The sequence below is a fragment of the Panthera leo genome, chromosome A1, assembly GCF_018350215.1.
Source record: "Panthera leo isolate Ple1 chromosome A1, P.leo_Ple1_pat1.1, whole genome shotgun sequence".
Classification (NCBI taxonomy): Eukaryota; Metazoa; Chordata; class Mammalia; order Carnivora; family Felidae; genus Panthera; species Panthera leo.
Window position 1 is genome coordinate 87,663,422 of NC_056679.1, and position 20,794 is coordinate 87,684,215.

Genomic DNA, 20,794 nt, shown 5'->3' on the forward strand with positions numbered 1-20,794 from the left:
TTCTTTACTCTGTTTCATCGACCTAGGTCTGTCTCTACTAATACCGCACAGCTTTGATTACTGCGGCTATTTTCTAAGTCTTGGAAGTGGCGGCCTTGATTCCTCCCATTGTATTGTTTTCAGAAATTACTTCAGCTGTTTTAGTCCCTTTGCCTTTCTTTGTAAATTTTAGAATAATCTTGTCCATGTCTACAAAGAGTCTTACAGAGATTTCGATAGGAATTTTGTTTAGCCTGTATATCCGTTTGGGGAGCATTGACATTTTCACCCATCTGAGTCATTCTGTCTGTGAATGTGGGATGCCTCTCCATTTACTTATTTCTTTCTCTCTTTTTTTTTTAAGATTTTTTTATTTTTATTTTTTTTGAGTAATCTCTGTAGCCAGTGTGGGACTAGAACTCACGACCTCGAGATCAAGAGGTGCACACTTCCCCAACTGAGCCAGTGGGCACCCCTCCATTTACTTACTTCTTCTTTGATTTCTTTCATTAGCACTGTGTACTCCTTAGCTTGTAAGTAGCTGTACACGTTTTGTTAAATTCATACCTAAGTACTTCATTTTTTGAGCAATTATAAATGATACTATTTTTTTTTTTTTTTTTTTTAATTTTGATTTCTAGTATAAGACATGCAGTGGAAGGGAGCCTGGGTGGCTCAGACAGTTAAGTGTCTTGATTTTGGGTCAGGTCATGATCACAGGGTAATGAGTTCAAGCCCTGTATCAGGCTCGGCACTGACATTGTGGAGCCTGCTTGGGATTCTCTCTCCCTCTCTCTGCCACTCTCCCCTGCTCATGCGCACAGGCTTTCTCTGTCCCAAAATAAATAAATAAACTTAACAACAACAACAAAAAGAAATGCAGTTGGTTTTTTTGTATGTTGATTTTGTATTCTGTGACCTTGCTGGATTGACACATTGTTTAAGGAGGGATTTTTGTTGGTTTGTTTTTAAATAGAGTCCTCTAGATTTTCTATGTAAACCATCATGCTATCTGCAAATAAAAACTGTTTTATTTCTTTCCAATTATATGCCTTTATATCCTTTTCTTGCTTCATTCAGCTGGTGAGGACTCTTATCATGTTGTTGAAAAGCACTGATGAGAGCAGATGTCCTTGTTCCCAATCTTAGAGAGAAAGCATTCAGTCTTTCACCATTTGGTATGTTAGCTGTAGGATTTTTGTAAATTCTCTTTATCCACTTGAGAAACCTCCTCAATTCCTGTTTCTCTGGAGTTTTTATCATGGGTGGTTATTGAATTTTGTCCAATGTTACGTGTTTTTGTTTCCATTGATCACATGAATTTTCTTGCGACTCTTAATATTGTGGGTTATGTTTATTGATTTTTGAATATTGAACCGGCCTTGCCTCCCTGGAATAAATGTCTTCTTGCCATGGAATAAACGCCTTCTTCTGTTGATATATTACTGGATTTTATTTGCACTTACAGTTGAACATTGAACACATGAATTTGAACTGTTTGTCCACTTATACAAAGATTTCCTTTTGACAAATGCAGTACTTTAATGTATTTTCCTTGCGATTTTCTTAATAATGATCTCTTTTGTCACTTTATTGTAAGAATGCAGTGTATAATACATATAACATACAAAATATGGGTTAACTGTTTATATCATCGGTAAGTTTTCCTTATGGTAAAGAGCAGGTGATTAGTAAAGTTTTGGGGAAGTCAAAAGGTATACATGGATTTTCTGTTGTAGTGGGGGAGGGTCGGTGCCCCTAATCCCTGACTTGTTCAAGGGTCACCTGCATTTTAAGAATTTCTGTACCTATACTCATGGGTGAGTATGGTGAATCAGAAAGTGTCCCCTTTTATTTTCTAAAAGAGATTGTTTAGAATTGGTTTTATTTATTTGTTTGTTATTTTTTAAATGTTATTTTAGAGAGAGAGAAAGAGAGTGCACATGAGGTGGTGAGGGACAGAGAGAGAGAATCCCAATCTGGGGGTCCATGCTCAGTGCAGAGCCCGACCTGGTGCTCAATCTCACGACCCTGGGGTTGTGACCTGACCTGAAAACCAAGAGCCAGAAACTCAACCCTGGGCCACCCAGGCACCCCTAGACTTGGTTTTGATTCTTCAACATTTGGTAGAATACGATAGTGGAACCATATGAATGGGAGATTTTGTCGGGGTGGGGGGGAAGTGGTATTTTAATTATAGAGCCAACTTCCTTAATGGTTACAGAGCTGTTCATGTGATCTGATAGTGGTTGAGTTTTGGTAGTACGCGCTTCTCAAGCAGTTGGCTCATTTCATTGAAATTGTCAAATGTATTGCATGTAGACTTTCTTGTGGTGTTCCTTTATCGTTTTGGTATGGGCATGGTCTGTGATACTCCGGTTTCATTTCTGATACTGGAAATTTGTGTTTTCTCTCTCTCTCTTTTTTTTTCTGTTTAAGTCTTGTTAGAGGTTTTCACTTTCACTGACCTTTTCAAAGAACTAGTTCATTGTTTCATTGGTTTTTCTTTGTTATTTTCCTGTTTTCAGTTTCATTGATTTCTGCTCTCATCTTGACTCTTTTCTTCTTCCTACATGCTTTGGGTTTATTTTACTGTTTGCCTTCTAGGTTCCTGAGGTGGGAGCTTCAATTATTGATTTGAGACTTTCCCTCAAATGTAAGCATTTTTTTTTAATTTACATCCAAGTTAGCATACAGTACAATAATGATTTCAGGAGTCAAATCCAATGATTCATCCCCTGTGTATAACACCCAGTGCTCATCCCAGCAAGTGTCTTCCTTAATGCCCCTTGCCCATTTAGCCCATCTCCCCTCCCACAACCCCTCCAGTAACCCTGTTTGTTCTCCATATTTAAGAGTCTCTTATGTTGTGTCCCCCTCCCTGTTTTTATATTATTTTTGCTTCCCTTCCCTTATGTTCATCTGTTTTGTATCTTAAAGTCCTCATATGAGTGAAGTCATATGATATTTGTCTTTCTCTGACTAATTCCACTTAGCATAATACCCTCTAGTTCCATCCATGTCGTTGCAAATGCCAAGATTTCATTCTTTTTAATTGCCAAGTAATACTCCATTGTGTGTGTGTGTGCATGTGTGTATACATACCATGTCTTCTTTATCCATTCATCCATCAATGGACATTTGGGCTCTTTCCATGCTTTGCCTTTGTTAATAAATGTAAGCATTTTTTAATATAAGCATTTTAGTGCTGTAGATATCCCTCTGAGAACCACTTTGGCCGTATCCTACAAGTTACAGTATGATGTGGTTTTACCTTCATTTATTTCAGTGTATTTTTTAATTTCTCTTGAGCCTTCTTTGACCCAAGGATTATTTTAAAATGTGGTATTTCATTTCCAAAGGCTTGAAGGTTTTCCCTTTATTTTCTTTTATAGATTTCTGGTTTGGTTCCATTATGATCCAAGAATATACTCTGTATTTCTTTCAAATTTGTTGGGAGTTTCTCCTCTCCCTCCAGGATTTTGATGACCCAGTGTATGGTCTGTCTTGGTATAGTCCTGTGCACACGTAAAAACAGGATATATATTCTGCTGGTGTTGGGTGAAGTGTTTTATAGAAGTTGATCAGAACCTCTTGTTTGGTGGTGCTATCAAGTTACTTCTTATTTTCTGTCAGTTGAGAGCAGGATATGGAAGTCAATAGTAATTGATTTGTCTGTTTTCCTTTGAGTTCTGTCAGTTTTTGCCTTGTATATTTTTCAGCTTTGTTGTTTGGTACATACACATTTAGGATTGCTATGCCTTCACGGACTACCCTTTTATTATATAACATCTCTAGTAATTTTCTTTGCTGTATCTCATTTGGTATTAATATACCTACTCTTGTTCCTTTTGATTAATGGTTGTGTAATGTATACTTTCCATCTTTTTACTTCCAACCTGCCAAATCATCATGTTTGAGGTGAGTTTCTTTTAGATAGCATATAGTTAGGGGCACCTGGGTGGCTCAGTCGGTTAAGCGTCTGACTCTTGGTTTCAGCTCATGGTCACGATAGCATGGTTCGTGAGACTGAGCCCCACGTGGGGCTCTGCGCTCACTTGAGAGCCTGCTTTGGGTCTTCTGTCTCCCCCTTTCTGGGCCTCTCCCACTTGTGCGCTCGCTCTCTCTCTCTCTCTCTCCCCCTCAAAAATAAACATAAAAAAATTTAGATAGCCTATATTTGGGTCAGGTTTTTTGTTTTTTATTAATTTTAAATATATATTTTAAATTTTTTAAAAATTTACTTTATTATTTATTTGGGGAGATAAAGCACTGGTGGGGGAGGGGCAGAGTGGGAAGGAGAGAGCGAATCCCAAGCAGGCTCCATGCTGTCAGCACAGAGCCCAACTCAGGGCTCCATCTCACAAATCATGACCTGAGCCAATACCAAGAGTTAGACGCTTAACGTTTAACTGAGTGAGCCACCCAGGTGCCCCACATCAGGTTTTTTAATCCCCTCTGCCAATCGCTGTGTTTTAAGTGATGAATTTAGGGGCACCTGACTGGCTCAGTTGTTAGAGCATCAGTTCTTGATCTCAGGGTCTTGAGTTCCAACCCCATGTGTGGTATAGAGTTTACTTTAAAAAAAAAAAAAAAAAAGGTCTTATTTAGACCATTTATATTTTTTAAATTTTTTTTTTTAATTTACATCCAAATTAGCATATGGTGCAACAATGATTTCAGGAGTAGATTCCTTAATGCCCCTTACCCATTTAGCCCATCCCCCCTCCCCCAACCCCTCCAGTAACCCTCTATTTGTTCTCCATATTTATGAGTCTCTTATGTTTTGTCCCCCTCCCTGTTTTTATATTATTTTTGCTTCCCTTCCTTTATGTTCATCTGTTTTGTCTCTTAAAGTCCTCATATGAGTGAAGTCATATGATATTTGTCTTTCTCTGACTAATTTCACTTAGCATAATGCTCTCCAGTTCCATCCACGTAGTTACAAATGACAAGATTTCATTCTTTTTGATTTCCGAGTAATACTCCATTGTGTGTGTGTGTGTGTGTGTGTGTGTGTGTGTGTGTGTATCTTTATCATCTTCTTTATCCATTCATCCATCGATGGACATTTGGGCTCTTTCCATACTTTGGCTATTGTTGATAGTGCTGCTATAAACATGGGGGTGTACATGTCCCTTAGAAACAACACACCTGTATCCCGTGGATAAATGCCTAGTAGTGCAATTGCTGGGTCGTAGGGTAGTTCTATTTTTATTTTTGGGGGGGAACCTCTATACTGTTTTCCAGAGTGGCTGCACCAGTTTGCATTCCCATAGACCATTTATATTTTAATGTAATTATTGACATGCCTTTTTTCCCATTTGTTCTGTTTTTCATTTCTCTTTTTTTTTTTTTTCTTGCCTTGCTCTGGGTTACCTGAACATTCTGTAGCTTTCCATCTTGACTTACCTAGTGTGTTGTCAAGTATATGTCTTTATATTGTTAAAATATTCAGTGACACTTGTTACAGATGATAAGGCAGACTTTTTTCAGGACCACATAGGGAACATGACAGGAATCGTGCAGTGGAGGAGAGAGCTGGGGCTCACCTCCAAATACAGCAATGGCAAGTGGGAGTTTACAGCCGGGGAGCATGGGGTAGGGAGGTCTGTGGACAGAACATTACTAGGAGGAAACATCAGGGATAAGATGGGGTTCCAGCTAAACTGACCTAACAGGATTCTCACCAAAGGCAGGCCACAGAGATCAGACTTCACCTAGGGATGATGGACAATAAGGAACCTAATCAGGTATCAAGGGTTGGGGTTCTGGTTAAACTGACTTATCAGCGTTCTTACTAAACATGCGTTTTGTTTTATATTCTACAATTTTAAAAAGCTTTTAAAGGAGTTTTTATTTTTTTTAATATGTATTTATTTTGAGAGAGAGAGCATGCGTGTGCGTGAGCTCAGGAGGGACAGAGAGGGAGGGAGACAGAGACTCCCAAGCAGGATCCATGCCACCAGTGCAGAGCCCAACATGGGGCTTGAACCCACGAACCATGACCTGCGCTGAATTGAAGAGTCGGACACTCAACCGACTGAACCACCCAGGTGTCCAAAAATGTGTGTTTTATAAGGAGGTGCCTTATAGGAGGGCCACAGATGGCCCCAGAAGATTCGGGAGCCTGACTAAAGTTTGGTCAATCAAAGAATCTGTCATGCAGCTTTTCTAGTGATTGCTGTGGGTATTAAATTATGTATGTATGTATGTATGTATCTATCTATATATATACATATATATGTATATATCTGTGTGCATATAGATGTATACAGATGTATATGTATTGATTTTATTGATTCAAACCAGAAATCAATATATCCATATCCAGATATACCTCTATATTATACATATAGATATATAGAGAGATATTTATCTTATCACAGCCCTTAACATCCCTTCATCCCCCCCCCCTTTTGTATTAAAAGTGATTAGGGGTTGCCTGGGTGGCTCAGTTGATTGGGTGTCTTGAGTCTTGATTTTGGCTCAGGTCATGATCTCAGAGTCATGGGGTTGAGTCCCATGTCGGGCTCTGTGCTGAGTGAGCATAGAGCCTGCTTGAGATTCTCCCCCATTTGTGCTCTCTCTCCAAAATAAAAAAATAAAGTTTCTTTAAAAGGTGATTTAACTAGTTCCTGTAGACACTTTTTTTTTTTTTTTTTTTTGGACAGAAAGAGAAAGAGTGTGCACACGAGCAGGGGAGGAGCAGAGAGAGAGACACACACACAGAATCTGAAGCAGGTTCCAGGCTCTGAGCTATCACTATAGAGCCTGACGTGGGGCTTGAACTCATGAACCGTAAGATCATGACCTGAACCAAAGTCAGGTGCTCAACCGACTGAGCCCCCAAGTGCGCCTCCCAAGATACATTTAGAACTACATCAGACTGTCAGTTATTGAGAAAACTTAAATGGAGAAGGAAAGCCTAGTGCATCTCCTATTTTTGCTTACCATTTTCTTCCTTTTGGTTCCTTCTCTGGCTTCCTTTCCACTTAGATAATTTCCTTCAGCCTTTCCTACAGGGCGAGTCTGCTGGTCAAGATGGACTTGGTTGTGATCCATCTGAGAATGCCTGGATCCCTCCATTCCTGCAGGTGTTTTCTCCCGACATGGGCCCCACACTGCCCCGATTCCTGTCAGTACTTGAAGCATATGGCCCCCCTCTGCCTGCCCTCCGTGGTTTCTCATCAGAGACGGGGATTTTCTTCCCTCATGTGGGGAAGCTGTCATTTTCCTCTAGCCACTTTTCAGATTCTGTTTTTGGAAGTTTAATTAGGATGTGTTTTGGTGTGGATTTCCTTGGATTACCTGTTTGGGGTTGGCTCTGCTTCCTGAATGAGCTGGTCTAACGTCTTTTTCCAGAGAAGGGAATTATCGAGGCCTGGTTTCTTGGAGGCGTTTTTCGGCCCTACGCTGTGTGCCCATCTGGGACATGTTCTTGCAGTCCCACAGGCACCGGAGACTGTTAGAGCATCTCTGCCACAGTTGGCTTTTCCTGTCTTCACAGGTTGACAGACTGTCCTGTGCCCTTCATTCTGCTGTTGAGCTCATCCCTGAGCTCTCAGGTTCTCGGTTCTTGTATTTCCATTTACTTGCTCTTTATATCTTCCGTTTTCACTCACTTTGAGATCGTTCTGGTTCTTGGTGTTGCCAGTGATTTTCTTGCTTTCTTTCTTCCTTTCTTTCTTCTTTTCTTTCTTTTTTAATGTTTATTTAGTTTTGAGACTGAGAGAGAGAGAGAGAGCGAGCATGGGGACGGGGGAAGGGGCAGAGAGAGAGAGAGGCAGACAGAATCCGCAGCAGGCTCCAGGCTCTGAGCTGTCAGCTCAGAGCCCGACGTGGGACTCGAACTCAGGAGCCTTGAGATCATGACCTGAGCTAAAGTCAGATGCTTAACCAACTGAGCCACCCAGGTGCCCTTGACTTTCTATGTTACGTTATGACACTCTGGGTCCCCTTGAAACCTGTTCAGGTGGGTTTTCACTCTGACCCCTGCTTAAGCAGAAGACCCCTCAGGGTGGGCTGTCCTGTCCTGTTCCTGCCAGGGAGGGGGGCTCCTGACTGGGGCAGAGCTCCAACTGACCACGTGGTCTCCCTAGATGACCACAGGTGTGGGGGCGGGCGGGGAGGGGTGAACTGTTCCAGCCAGCAGGACAGGAGCCCTGGCTTCTGCTCAGCCCTCTCGGAGGCCACTACACCCAGCAGTGGGGTGTCAGGATGCCTGGCATCAGCCTCATGAGGGTGTTTGTTCTCTGCCACAGGAGCAGGCTGGGGGCTGTGGTGTTTTCTGCGGTGCTGGGTAGAGGAGAACAGTGATGCCGGCTGGCTCAGCTGCTCCTTTCCTGGTCTTGTGGCTGAGACCACAAGCTTTGTTCGGGTTTGTTTTTCTCTGCACCTGGGGTGGGGAGAGGGGGGGTGTCTCTGGCTTGCCAGCTTCTCTGCGTTCACTTCAAGTTGGGATGCATGAGACATAAAGAATGAGAGAGCTCGTCACCTTGAGATTCCTCAGGGTCCACGCCAGCCTTCTTCCTCTCCCCATTCAGACTCCCATGTGTGTTTTATGCATCAGGGGGCTGGGATTTTAGCTATTCTTAGAGGCAGGAATCAGGGAAAAGTAGCTCTGTTTTTAAATTGACATATTTATGTACTCCATCCACTCTCCTTATAAAAATTGGCAGGACTGGACATCTAAGTGGGTCAGTTGGTTAAACGTCCCTCGCAATTTTGGCTCAGGTCATGACCTCATAGTTCATGGGTTCAAGCCCCACATTATACTCCGTGTTGACAGTGCACAGCCTGCTTGAGTTTTTCTCTCCCCTCCCAAAAATAAACACTAAAAAAAAAAAAAAAAAAAAAAAGGGAGAAGAAGAAGAATGAGCAAGATTTAGCACAGGAGTGTGTTACATGTTCCCAGTTCCTGTGAAGATCTTCAAATGTTTTGTTGAACTTGCGCCCAGAGTTACCTGTGCCAGTTTTTTCTCCCTTGCAGGGATTATGCTGTACATCCTTGCTTCTCCCTGACATGTGAGCATTTCCCCATATGAGACAGAAGTCCCCGGGGGTCCCAGGGTGGCTGTGTCAGACTGTGTCAGACTCTGTCAGCAAGTAGAGCATCACAGATCCACCACCTGGCCCTGGCACTGGGGTTTGCTTCCATGATGCTAACTTTGTCCACTGTGATTAGTTCCTATTTCCACTTGGGGTCTGTTCCCAGACACCCATCCAAGGCTAAAGTGAGCAGTTTCTACATCTCCTCCACTTTTGTCTTCAGAATCTGCAGAACCAGAACCACACTGCCATCTGAGAGCTCTGATTTCTTTTTTTTCTTTCAATTTTTTTTAATGTGTATTTATTTTTGAGAGAGAGAGACAGAGTGTGACTGGGGGAGGGGCAGAGAGAGAGGGAGACACAGAACCGAAGCAGGCTCCAGGCTCTGAGCTGTCAGCACAGAGCCCAATGCGGGGTTCTAACTCATAAACCGTGAGATCATGACCTGAGCCAAAGTCGGATGCTTAACCGACTGAGCCACCCAGGTGCCCCTGAGAGCTCTGATTTCTCAACTGTTTACCAACAGGGGCAGTTACCACCTTCAAGGAGAAAAAAAACCTTTTTCCTCCACTCTGTTAGGCTCAGTGCCCCCTGTACATTGAATTGACACAATGCAGAGTCACAGGATTAAAAAGATTTATTTCCTGTGCCTGTGGGTTGCCTCACAGAAATGAAATGAAAACCCCAAGAAGGCAGTCAGATCCGCAGGCTGACTGATGCACCATTTTAACCCAAGGCGGTAATTGCAGAGAAGTGACAAGACAGAGGAAAGGGATTGTTAGCTCAGAGCGTTGGTAAATTACGGGAAGGCAAGTATTTGGAGAGTAATGGAAAACAAGGGTTACTTGGTCAAGTGTGTTTTGTTGTCTCTGGTCTGGTAAGAGTCCAGTTCTGTCCTCTCTGGAGATAAAGAGTAATTTTGCCCTTGCGGGTAGGAGACCAGGGTGCTTTTCACAGGGAAGCTTCATGTCCTTCATTTAGGCAGATGGGGGAGAGTAGAGAGCTTTTGTTTTGTAAATGTTTATTTTGAGAGACAGAGAAAAGTATTGTGCAAGTGGGGCAGGGGAAGAGAGAGAGACAGAATTTCAAGCAGGCTCTGCACTGACAGAACACACCCTCCACAGGGCTTGAACCCACGAACCGTGAGATCATGACCTGAACTGAGGTCAAGAGTCACTCAACCAACTGAGCCACCCAGGCGCCCTGAGTAGAGAACTTTCTCTGTGATCCTGTTTCTCAGTTGACTGAAAGTCCTAATGCCAAAGTGGTGTATTTGGGATGGACCTTCTAATCCCCTTTGAAACCAACATCAGATTCTGTCCTGCAAACCCATGGCTTTCTCAGCTCCATCTTCCATCCTGTGGAACTCGTCTTGGGAGGACAGGCTTCCATCATACCGACCTCTTCTGGGAGCAAAGCCACTTACAGCTTGTTCAAATGCCGCCTCTCAGACTCCTCCATAGACCTACTGATGCAGAGTGCATCGTTACTGAGATGCCTAGGTGGTTCGTAGGCATATGTGAGTTTGAGAAGCCTGTTTCAAACTCCTGATTCGACTTCACACATTTTTGAAATACTCTATTAGTTTATTTATTTATTTTTTTAATGTTTTAATGTTTATTTTTGAGGGAGAGACAGAGCATGAGCAGGGGAGGGGCAGAGAGAGAGGGAGACACAGAATCCAAAGCAGGCTCCAGGCTCTGAGCTTACAGCACAGAGCCCGACATGGGGCTTGAACCCACAGACCATGAGATCATGACCTGAGCTGAAGTTGGACACTTAAAAACTGACTGAGTCTCCCACGCACCCCAAGTTTGGATAGTTTTTGACAAGTGTCTGCACTCACATAACTATGACCCCAGTCAACATAGAAAACATCTCCTTTCCATCAAATCCCAGAAGTTCCCCTGTGCCCGTTGCAAGTCCTGCTCTCACACCCAGGCCAGCCATGATCTCCCTTTTGCCACTGTAGATGATTTTCTCTCATTCTAGAATTTTCTGTAAATGGAATCCTACAGCACGTGGTCTTTTGTGCCAGGCTTCTCTTACTCAGCCCAGTGATTTCAGCATCACTCACGTGTCTATCAGTTGTTCCTTTTTTATTGCTGAGTAGTATTCCATTGTACACTGACAGCTGGTTTACCCAGTCACTTGTCAACCCATATTTGGGTCCTTTCCACTTTGGCCATTATGAGTGAGACTTCTAGAACACTTATATGTCTTTTTGTGGATACAGGTTTTTATTTCTCTTGGGCGATTATCCAGAAGTGGAATTGTAGGGTAAGGATGTGATTGATTATATGAGAAATGGCTGTTTTCTGTGGTGGTTTACCACTCAACACTCCTACCTAAATGAATGAGAGTTCCTTTTGCTACACATCTTCACCATTTACTGGTATTGTCATTTTTTTTTTTTTTTTTAAGAAAAAGTGTATATTTTGCCCATTAAAATAGGTGTCTTATTATGGTTTTAATTTTCAATTCCCTGTTGACTAATGAGGTTTTTCATCTTTCCATGTGCTGTGGATCATTTCTTTTAATCTTTCGTGAAGTGCCTAAATATTTTCCCTGCTTACTGGGTTGCTTACTGCAGTTTTTTGTTTTGTTTTAAGTAAGCTCTACACCTAATGTGGGGCTTAAACTCATGGCCCTGAGATTGCATGCATACCAACTGAACCAACCAGGCGCCCTTCCCCCCCCCCCCCCCCCCCACCATTTTACTGTGTTTCAAGAACTTTGTAAAATAGGAGTGCCTAGGTGGCTCAGTCAGTTGAGCATCTGATTCTTGATTTCGGCTCAGGTCATAAACCCAGGGTCATGGGATTGAGCTCTGTGTCAGGCTCTGTGCTGAGCATAGAACCTGCTTAAGATTCTCTCTCCCTCTGCCCCTCTGTCCCTCTCCCCTGCTCACACTCTCTCTCTCTCTCTCTCAAATAAAAACTAAATTTAGGGCGCCTGGGTGGCCCAGTTGGTTAAGCATCCAACTCTTGATTTCGGTTCAGGTCATGATCTCACGGCTTCATGGGTTTGAGCCCCCCATTAGGCCCTGTGCTGACAGCACAGCGCCTGCTTGGGATTCTTTCGCTCCCTCCCTAGCTGCCCTTCCCCCACTCATACTGTCTCTGTCTCTCAAAATAAATAAATAAACTTAAAAATTTTTTTTTAAATTAAAAAGGACTTGTAAAAAAAATATATATATATGTGTGTGTGTGTGTGTGTGTGTGTGTGTGTGTATATATATATATATATATATGCTGGATAAAAGTCCTTTGATGTATTATTGGAAATATTTTCTATCACTCTTCTACAGTTTGCCTTTTCAGTGTTTTGATGTCTTATGAAGATTGGACATCAGAGGTCCCATGTTTTTCTTTTGTAATATATACTTTTTATGTCCTAACGAATCTGTCTACCCCAGAGTCACACAGAATTTTCTTCTGGAAATTTTATAGTTGTGATTTTTTCCATATGGGTCTTTGATTCATTTCAAGATTTTGTTGTTTTTGTTCTTCTGGTTTTGGTTGGGGTTTTTTTTGTTTTGTGTTTTTGTCATGAGGTGTGAGGTTTTTGTGTTTTGTTCTGTTTTTTCAAACAGTTCATTCTATACCACTAATATTACTGATTTTTTTAATGCAACACATTGGAATTTTTTTTAATTTTAAAATTAAAATAATATTTTTCTTTTATAAGAGACACGTATGTCTGCAATTTTAAATAAGCTGGTTAAAAAAATTAGGAAAAGGAACCATGAGAAAATAGAAAAACGTGCAAAGAAAATACACGAGGATTTCAAAGAAGACAGATGCAGATTGGCCCATAAACCCATGAGAAAAATGTTCATCGAGAAAAGGGTAGTTCCACTGCTGATTGCTCCTTGCCCACAGTGTCATTAGAACCGTAGACGTGGCCTTGCCAGGTGTTGGCAAAGGTGTGGGTGAACAGTACAGGTGTGTTGCCTGTGGAGTACAGTTGTGGGTACCCCACTGGAAGAACGATGTGGGAATATTTAATATTGGGGAAGAGGTGTGTTCATGTCGACCCTGGAGACACTTGCTCGTGGGCAGGGAGACTGATGAGGGAGTTCATTGGACCGTTGCTCTTAGTGGCAAAGAATTGGGGAAAACCCGAACGTTATTGACAGAACCATACTCTGAAATAAGTCCATGTCCTAGAGCTAGCTACATACTACACGCTCAGGGCAGTCTTCAGCCACTAGGGAAAAGTGTGCAGAATGAAAGAATCCTCGCACAATTCTCCCAAACAGCGTGTTCCATGTTGTTTCACACACATTTTTGCATATATCTCTGAGGATTCCTTAGGAAAATTTCCCAGAAGTAGAATGGGTGTGCTTCTGTTAGCATTCTCCCAAATGTCCAGAAACATGCATTTCTGCTAAGCACGTGTGAGGACCCGTTTTCCTACACCCTCCAGGACCCAGAGGAGCATAACACTTATAATCTTTTTAATCAGATTTAACCTTTGCTTGGGCAAAGAAAAACCAAGAAGTAATTGTAAACCTACGACTGTTAAATTTCACTTATATTCCTGATGATTGACCTTTAAAGAGTTTATGGGGCACCTGCATGGTTCAATCAGTTGAGCATCCGACTCTTGATTTCGGCTCAGGTAATGATCTCATGGTTCATGGGTTCAAGGCCCACATTGGGCTCCATGCTGATGGTGCAGAGCCTGCTTGGGATTCTGTCTCCCTCTCTCTGTGCCCCTTCCCTGCTCATGCTGTCGCTCTCTCAGAAATGTGTGGATAAACATTAAAAAATTAATAATGAAAGAAATACTATGAATTCTCTTTCATGTTTTTAATGTTTTATTTATGTTTGAGAGAGAGTGAGTATGAGCAGGGGAGAGGCAGAGAGAGAGGGAGACACAGAATCTGAAGCAGGCTCTAGGCTCTGAGCTGCCAGCACAGAGCCTGATGCAGGGCTCAAACTCACAAACGGTGAGATCATGACCTAAGCTGAAACCAAGAGTTGGATGCTTAACCGACTGAACCACCCATGTGCCCCCAAAATGAACAATGTTTACATGACATTTATTGTTACCATCCATTTGTCTTGTAACATTCACAGGAAACTTGAAACCCTCACTTCATGCTTCAGCTGGCAGAGATCTTGTAGTTCCATTTTGCAGAGGATATCTTCATTTATTTATTTTTTTAATGTTTATTGTATTTATATTTGAGAGGGAGAGAGAGTGCAAACGGAGGAGGGGCAGAGAGAGAAGGAGACACAGAATCTGAAGCAGGCTCCAGGTTCTGACCTCTCAGCACAGAGCCCAGCATGGTGCTCGAACCCACAAACTGCGAGATCACGACCTGAGCTGCAGTCGGACGCCTAACCGACTAAGCCCCCAGGTGCCCTTCTTTATTGTTATGGTATCCTGGTATTATATGCATATGCTATCACTTTTTAAATTAAAAATTGCCATGGTTCATGACTCAAAGTATAAGAAAAGTCTCCTTGTCAGGACACTTGGCTGGCTCAGTCGGTGGATCATCCAACACTTGATCTCAGCATCCTGAGTTCAAGCCCCACCTTGGGTGTGGAGCCTATGTAATTTAAAAAGACAGTAATAAATTTTTTTTTTAAGAAAGAAAGAAGGCAAAGTCTCCACGTAGCACTAACCATAGGCCCCTCTATAGCAGCAGGCAGCGTTCCAGACTTCTGGACACTTGGCACATGGGGACCATCTAGACCACCTTCCACATGGGTGCTTTTTCCATGGGTGAATCCCTTAGAGGGATTCCTTCTTGGTACAGACAGGCCCTCGTTCCTCCTCACCGGTGTGTGATGTTCCTGCTGGGAAGTAGCTTAGTTCTGTGACACTGGGCACAGATGTCGGATTCTTTCACTGTCACCTGGAATCATTAATGCTGCAGTGAACAAGCTTGTACTTTGCACATATGCAGCGTAAACTCTAAAAATGCAATGTCTGCATTGGTGATTCAGTTGGACACCCCCCCGTGTACCCACCTCGGAGCTGAAGATGTCAGGCTGCCCCAGCACTGACAAGGAAGCCAGTGAATGATCCGTGGCCATCCTGTCCCCGAGAGGCATCTGCCATTGGGATTATGCTGAACCCGATCCGTGTGAGGTCATCTCAGGCTACAGCTGGGGCAGCCTCTCTGCCTTCCCTTCCTGGGGCTCATGCGGCTGGGGTCTCGAGGGGCTCTGCCCTCCATCCCAGCTTGCTTTCCCCTGGTTCAGAGCTTCCCTGGACTCAGGCATCCTCGTTGTCCCCCTGTGGTTTCAGAACCGGGTTTCTCCTTTCAAGGATATGATTTTCTGCTTCTCCCAAGAGGACTGGTCCCTTCTAGACCCTGCGCAGACGGGCTTCTATGGAGAGTTCATCATCGGGGAGGACTGTGGGGTCTCGCTGCCTCCAAGTAAGACTTACCCCCTCTCTCCTGAGGCCAGAGACTGGGGGGGCCAGCATCTGATTGCTTTTCACCCCCAGACCTCATGGGCACTTTGCAGATTGACCATCACCCACCCTCTGTCTGCTACATGTAGATCAGGCTCGCCTGGCTGTTTCATACAAAACCAAATGCAACATGTTTCCTGTGCGTCTGGTTTTCTGCCATTTTTTTTTTTTTTTTAGCGTTTGTTTATTTTTGAGAGAGCAAGAGAGACTGAGCATGAGTGGGGGAGGGGCAGAGAGAGAGGGAGACACACAAAGCAGGCTCCAGGCTCTGAGCTGTCAGCACAGGGCCCAATGCGGGGTTCGAACTCACAAGCCGTGAGATCATGACCTGAGCCACGCAGGCACCCCTGGTTTTCTGTCATTCTTCTATGGCTGTCTTCATGTCTGATTTCCTGACAGCCCCAAAGGATATGCGCTCATCCCAAAGCTCTTCCTTTCATGTGCTCCTTTTCCTGCTCCCTCCCTGTGTGCCCCATGGCCCCTCATGGCCCCTGCGGGTGCGTCTGCCCTGATGCGGAGTTCCCCCCCCTCCATCTGGCCTCGGCTCCTGTGCAGACACCTCAGTGACAACTGTGTCCTCCTCTCCACGAACAGGTGACCCGGGCACCCAGCTGCATCTCTCCCAGGGAGAGGAGAACGAGCCCGGGTTCCAGAGTTGCAGGATCTGCAAGGGAAGGACGTGCCCCAGGTTTCTTACTTGGGTGAGTGATGGTTGCAGAGCTGGGGGGAGTTTGCTGCTGGCCAGGGCAGGCCAGCCTCTCCAGCCTCCCTCTGCAGCTCAGTGTCCCTCCCCCTCCCCCCCATCCCACACTCTGTCTTGCTGGAACATGCCTGGCCTCTTCCCTGACTCTTCCAGAAACACTGTGAGGTTTCAGTTCTGTTGGGTGTGGGGATCACTCTGCCCTCAGCCAGAGTCCAGGGTGTGACAGAAGTCTTTCTTCTCACTGTAAGCAGTGCTGGTTTGTGCCGAACAGGTGCCCCCCTGCCCCCAACTCCCACATGTGAGGTCAGGTACTCTCCAGAACTGAGGCCGGGGAGGAGGAGGAGGAGGAGGAGGAGGCCATAGCTTCTCCTGGCCAGGCACCAGGCATAGCACCTCTGGATGCCTGGCCAGTCTGGTTTATGTGAGGAAACCAAGGCACAGAGAGGTGCTGGGGCTTAGTGGACAGCAGCACAGCTCAGCAGCATTTTCCCACAACCTCCCTGCCCTGGGGCAGTCCATGTCACCAGAACTCCGTGCCCCGATGCCATGAGATGTCCACCCCTTCAGGGAGACACGCTTTGCACAGTATGGGCAGCAGCTCCACACCTCAGCCCCTCTGGGACCTGAAGCTGGCAAACCAGACCAGGCTGTGGCTCACCACCCCCAGCTGGGACGAGGTGCACACTCTCCGGCACATGGAGGCGGCGGCCCCTGTGCTCCCTCTGCCCCGGCTGGGTCTGTATCCGTGGGTGCAGGGCCCCGTGCTGAAGCCTGCACAAACCCCACCACAGAGTGGCGGTGAGCACAGGGATGCCCTCAGGACCAGACGGCATCCACATCCACACGGATTCTGTCTGGTGTCAGAACCCATGTTCCTGCTGCTGGCCATTCTGCCTTACCAAGCGGCTGCCCAGGGCTGCTTCCAGATCACAGCAGGGCATATGTGAGGCTGGCAACTGCAGGGCAAATCATTTTCTCCATTTTCTTCTCTGGAAAGACTTCCCAGGTCTCCAGCCATTCCAGGTGGAAGAGAGAAGGAAACGGGATGAGCTGCAGGTGCCCGAGTTCCAGACCTGCCAGCAGACGGCACTCACCCAGAGCACCTGCCCAGGTAAAGGGGGTGGGGAGACTGGGGGGCGGTGTGCAGTGTGTATGCGAGCAACAATGTACATGGTAGGGGTTGTAGCATGGTGTGTGCTGGTGTGTAGTGTGGTGCGCGTGAGCACATGTCTACCTGCCTGTGTGCTGTGTGGTGGGGTCCATGTGTGCATGCCTGTGCACTTGGTATCCGGTGTGAGGCATGCGAAAGTGCATGTGTGTGTAGTGTCCAGTGTGGTGCGTGTGTGCGGCTGGGAGGTAGGGTGGGGTCAGGAACTGGACTCTTCGGGATCCCTACCAGCTGCAGCTGCTTGGGCTGGTTCTGTTCTGCCTGGATCCCTCAGGTTTGGAGAAACTCCCTTCCTTGCCCTCCCTCTGCGGTTTGAAGCAGGGCTATGATGTAGGGTCAGAGTCCCCGATCTGAGTCCAGGAATTAAGACCAGGTCTGGGATGGCCGAGTTGAGGGGCCCTCTGGACAAGATGGCAGAGCCTCACAGGAGTGGCCAGCATGCACTCTGAGCTGTGATGGTGAAAGTCACCACCTGCAGAAGCAAGGACTAAAATACAGCCAGCCTTATTGGTCTCGGGATTCAGACCTTCTTCCAAACATCAGACCCAAGCTCTGGTTCTCCCTAGAGCCCACTGGGTCATGGAGATTTCCCTCAGTTAGGAAGACAGGCTAACGCATGATCTCTTTGACCCGTGGTGGCATTTGGAGGCAAGACTTGCGTGGGATTGTGGTATTTCCATGCAGCTTCATGCAGGGCCCACAGTCATTTATGTGTGTGTTTGTGTAAATCTGTGTGCTGAGGGTGATCGTTCATGCAGGCTTCAGCAATACCCCCAGAGGCATGTTGGGTCCTTGCTGGCACCTCCCTGCCCACAGTGTGTCTCACCCCCACCGGCGTCATTTCACAAGGGGGACGGATGTTCACCAACATGGAGTGCTCTCACCTCCACTCCCCTTCCTGGGTCCTGACACAGAGTCTCTTCTGAAATGGCACAATCCAAGGTTGCCATCTGAGATTGGGGAGGTGCTGGATTCCCAGGAACAGGCACTGGTTTTGTTTTGGTGGCCCATGCTGTGTGACATCAGGGGAAGGGTCTGTACCTGCACAGCCGTGCCCACGCAAGATGCTATGGGCCCGTCCATTCGTGCCAATCACCAGTGCGTCTCAGTGCTGCACGGAGATGGAACATGTCTTTTTGCTTCCCACGTTTCCTCTGTGTGTCGACTAGTTAATATTCATTCATCCTTGTTTTTGTTGGCTTTTCCCTGTTCACATTTGGTGAGCTCTGTTTAGGGCCCAAGTGCAGCACTACTGTAAGTTCTCAACGAGATTGTGTGCACTGGGTCCTTCTGGCACCTTCCAAGATGCATACTGTCTTAGCACAGGCTGATTCTGCAAGACAGTGTAGATGGGGCACCTTAGACGAAAGGGATTTATTTCTCACAGTCTGGAGGTGGGGGGAGTCTGAGATGGCAGTGCTAGCACATCCTGTAAGTAGTTAGGACTCTTCCTGGCTCGTAGACGCTTGCCTTCTCCCTGTGTGCTCTTGGAAGGAGACAGCATGGATCTGTCCTGTCTCTTCCTCTTCTTGTAAGGGCTCTCATCCCAACGCAAGGGTCCCAATACCATTAGGTCCCACTGTCTAAACCTAGCCACCACCACCCCCCACCCCCCACAAAGGCCGCACTGCCTAACGCGGGCTCGAAAGTATGAGTACTGGGGGAGACAGATATCTAGCCCGTAAGAGGTACTGTGATGTCTCTGTTGTGCATCTGGGGCACGTGGTCCAAAGTCAGGGGCCCAGGAACACCCTGCACTGCAGATATGAAGCCATGTGGTCAGATGCACAACATCTGGGCTATGCCCTTCACATTACCAAGCTGGTGTTCTCTGAGAGAATTTCATAGAAACTCAACATTAAGGGCCTCTTACATATATGCACACGATTCTTCCCACTTTTTTTAAACTTTCTAGGTCTTTCAGCCTGTGATTCTTGTTCTGCATTTTAAAAATGTAAATTTATTCATCGTCTCCTGTTTGGTTTTTTGTCTTGTAAGTAAGCCTCCCCATTCTAACATTCTACGAATATATTTTTTATAATGCCTTTATTTTTTTTTATTTACTTTCAGTCCACGCTGCCCCTCAGCCCCTCTGGCTCTTGGGGGTCTGTTCATTTCTAGTGCATAGAGTGCTCTTCAGGACATGTCAGCTGCGAGCCAAGGCATGTGCCTCTGCTCCCGGCTCACACGCCGGTCTGGCCATTTCCTGCCTGCAGCACAGCCTGGCCACAGCTCTCCTGAAAGCCAGGGCTGCTTTCTCCCTCTGCTTTAAATTTTTCACCTGCCAAACGGCGTAATCATCATAGTTGCCAGGTGGGGTTACTATGGTTCTTTTTCCTTTTTTTAATGTTTATTTATTTATTTTGAGAGACAGAGAATCCCAAGCAGGCTCCACACTGTCAGCACAGAGCCCAGCATGGGGCTTGAACCCACAAACCATGAGATCATGACCTGAACTGAATTCAAGAGTCTGGACACCTAAAGGACTGAGCCCCACCCCCCCCCGGGTGCCCTCAGATGGACTCGTTGTTGAGGATTAAATAGTTCATGTAAAAGCACGTAGATAGATCAGTAATTCTTGCCTGTTACCCCACCGTTACCCTACTACTCAGTTCAGCGCCCCTGCGTCCGCCCCCACACACCTTGTTACTCATCAGTGCTGAGCCAAGAGCCCCCCTGTTACTCTCTTCCTGCTGCTCTGGGCACACCTCGGAGTCTCATGTTACCTACTAGGGATTCTTCACATTGTTGTATTGATGACACGCAACAGCATTACTGTTGATTTCTTCCTCCCTCTTCAGAAGCTCCACGTCTATTTTTGTTAACTTTCTGATCTGAGTGGATGTCCTCCCATGTGCATTCTATTAGTGTCGGAGGGCTGCGATACCAAGATACCACAGACCGGGAGGCTCAAACAAGGGTGGATTTTCTCAGAATTCTGGAGGCCGCACAGCTAGGATGAAGGTGGCCGCATGGTGGGCTTCTGAGCCCCCCTCCCCCTTCTTGGCTTGTGGATGGCGGTCTCCCTGTGTCTTCTCGCAATCCATCTCTGAGTGTCTGTGCCCCAATCTTCTTACAAGGACACCTGGTGAAGCAGGTCCTGCCTAATGACCTCATTTTAACTTAATTTCCTCTTGAAATGCCTTATTTCCAAATATGCTCATATTCAGAGGTACTGGGGTCAGGACTTGGATCTATGGGTTTTTAAGGGGCTGCAGTTCAGCTCATTCCACCCTCGTGTCCTGCAAAGTCCATGTTCTCTTCCCATGCAAAGTGTATTCACCCTCTCTGGACATCCCTTAATCTCTTCCAGCACCAGCTCTGCATCCGTAACCTTATCTGAATGTCCTGTAGATCAGGTAGAGGTGAGACCCAAGGCACATCCTCTCTGGCTGTGAATCTGTGAAACCACATGTCCAGTTCTGTACTTCTCAAAGTGCAGTCCTCAGGCT

At 45.7% G+C, this 20,794-nt stretch overlaps 1 protein-coding gene across 1 annotated transcript in view; it reads left to right on the forward strand.

Moving 5' to 3' along the window:
* The window catches only part of ZNF496 (zinc finger protein 496), a 36,819-nt gene that overhangs the window by 10,819 nt on the left and 5,206 nt on the right, over positions 1-20,794 (forward strand). The window contains 4 exon segments of the mRNA XM_042931466.1: positions 15,301-15,433; positions 16,066-16,113; positions 16,116-16,172; positions 17,172-17,285. Of these exon segments, the coding sequence (XP_042787400.1) occupies positions 15,301-15,433; positions 16,066-16,113; positions 16,116-16,172; positions 17,172-17,285 (352 nt within the window).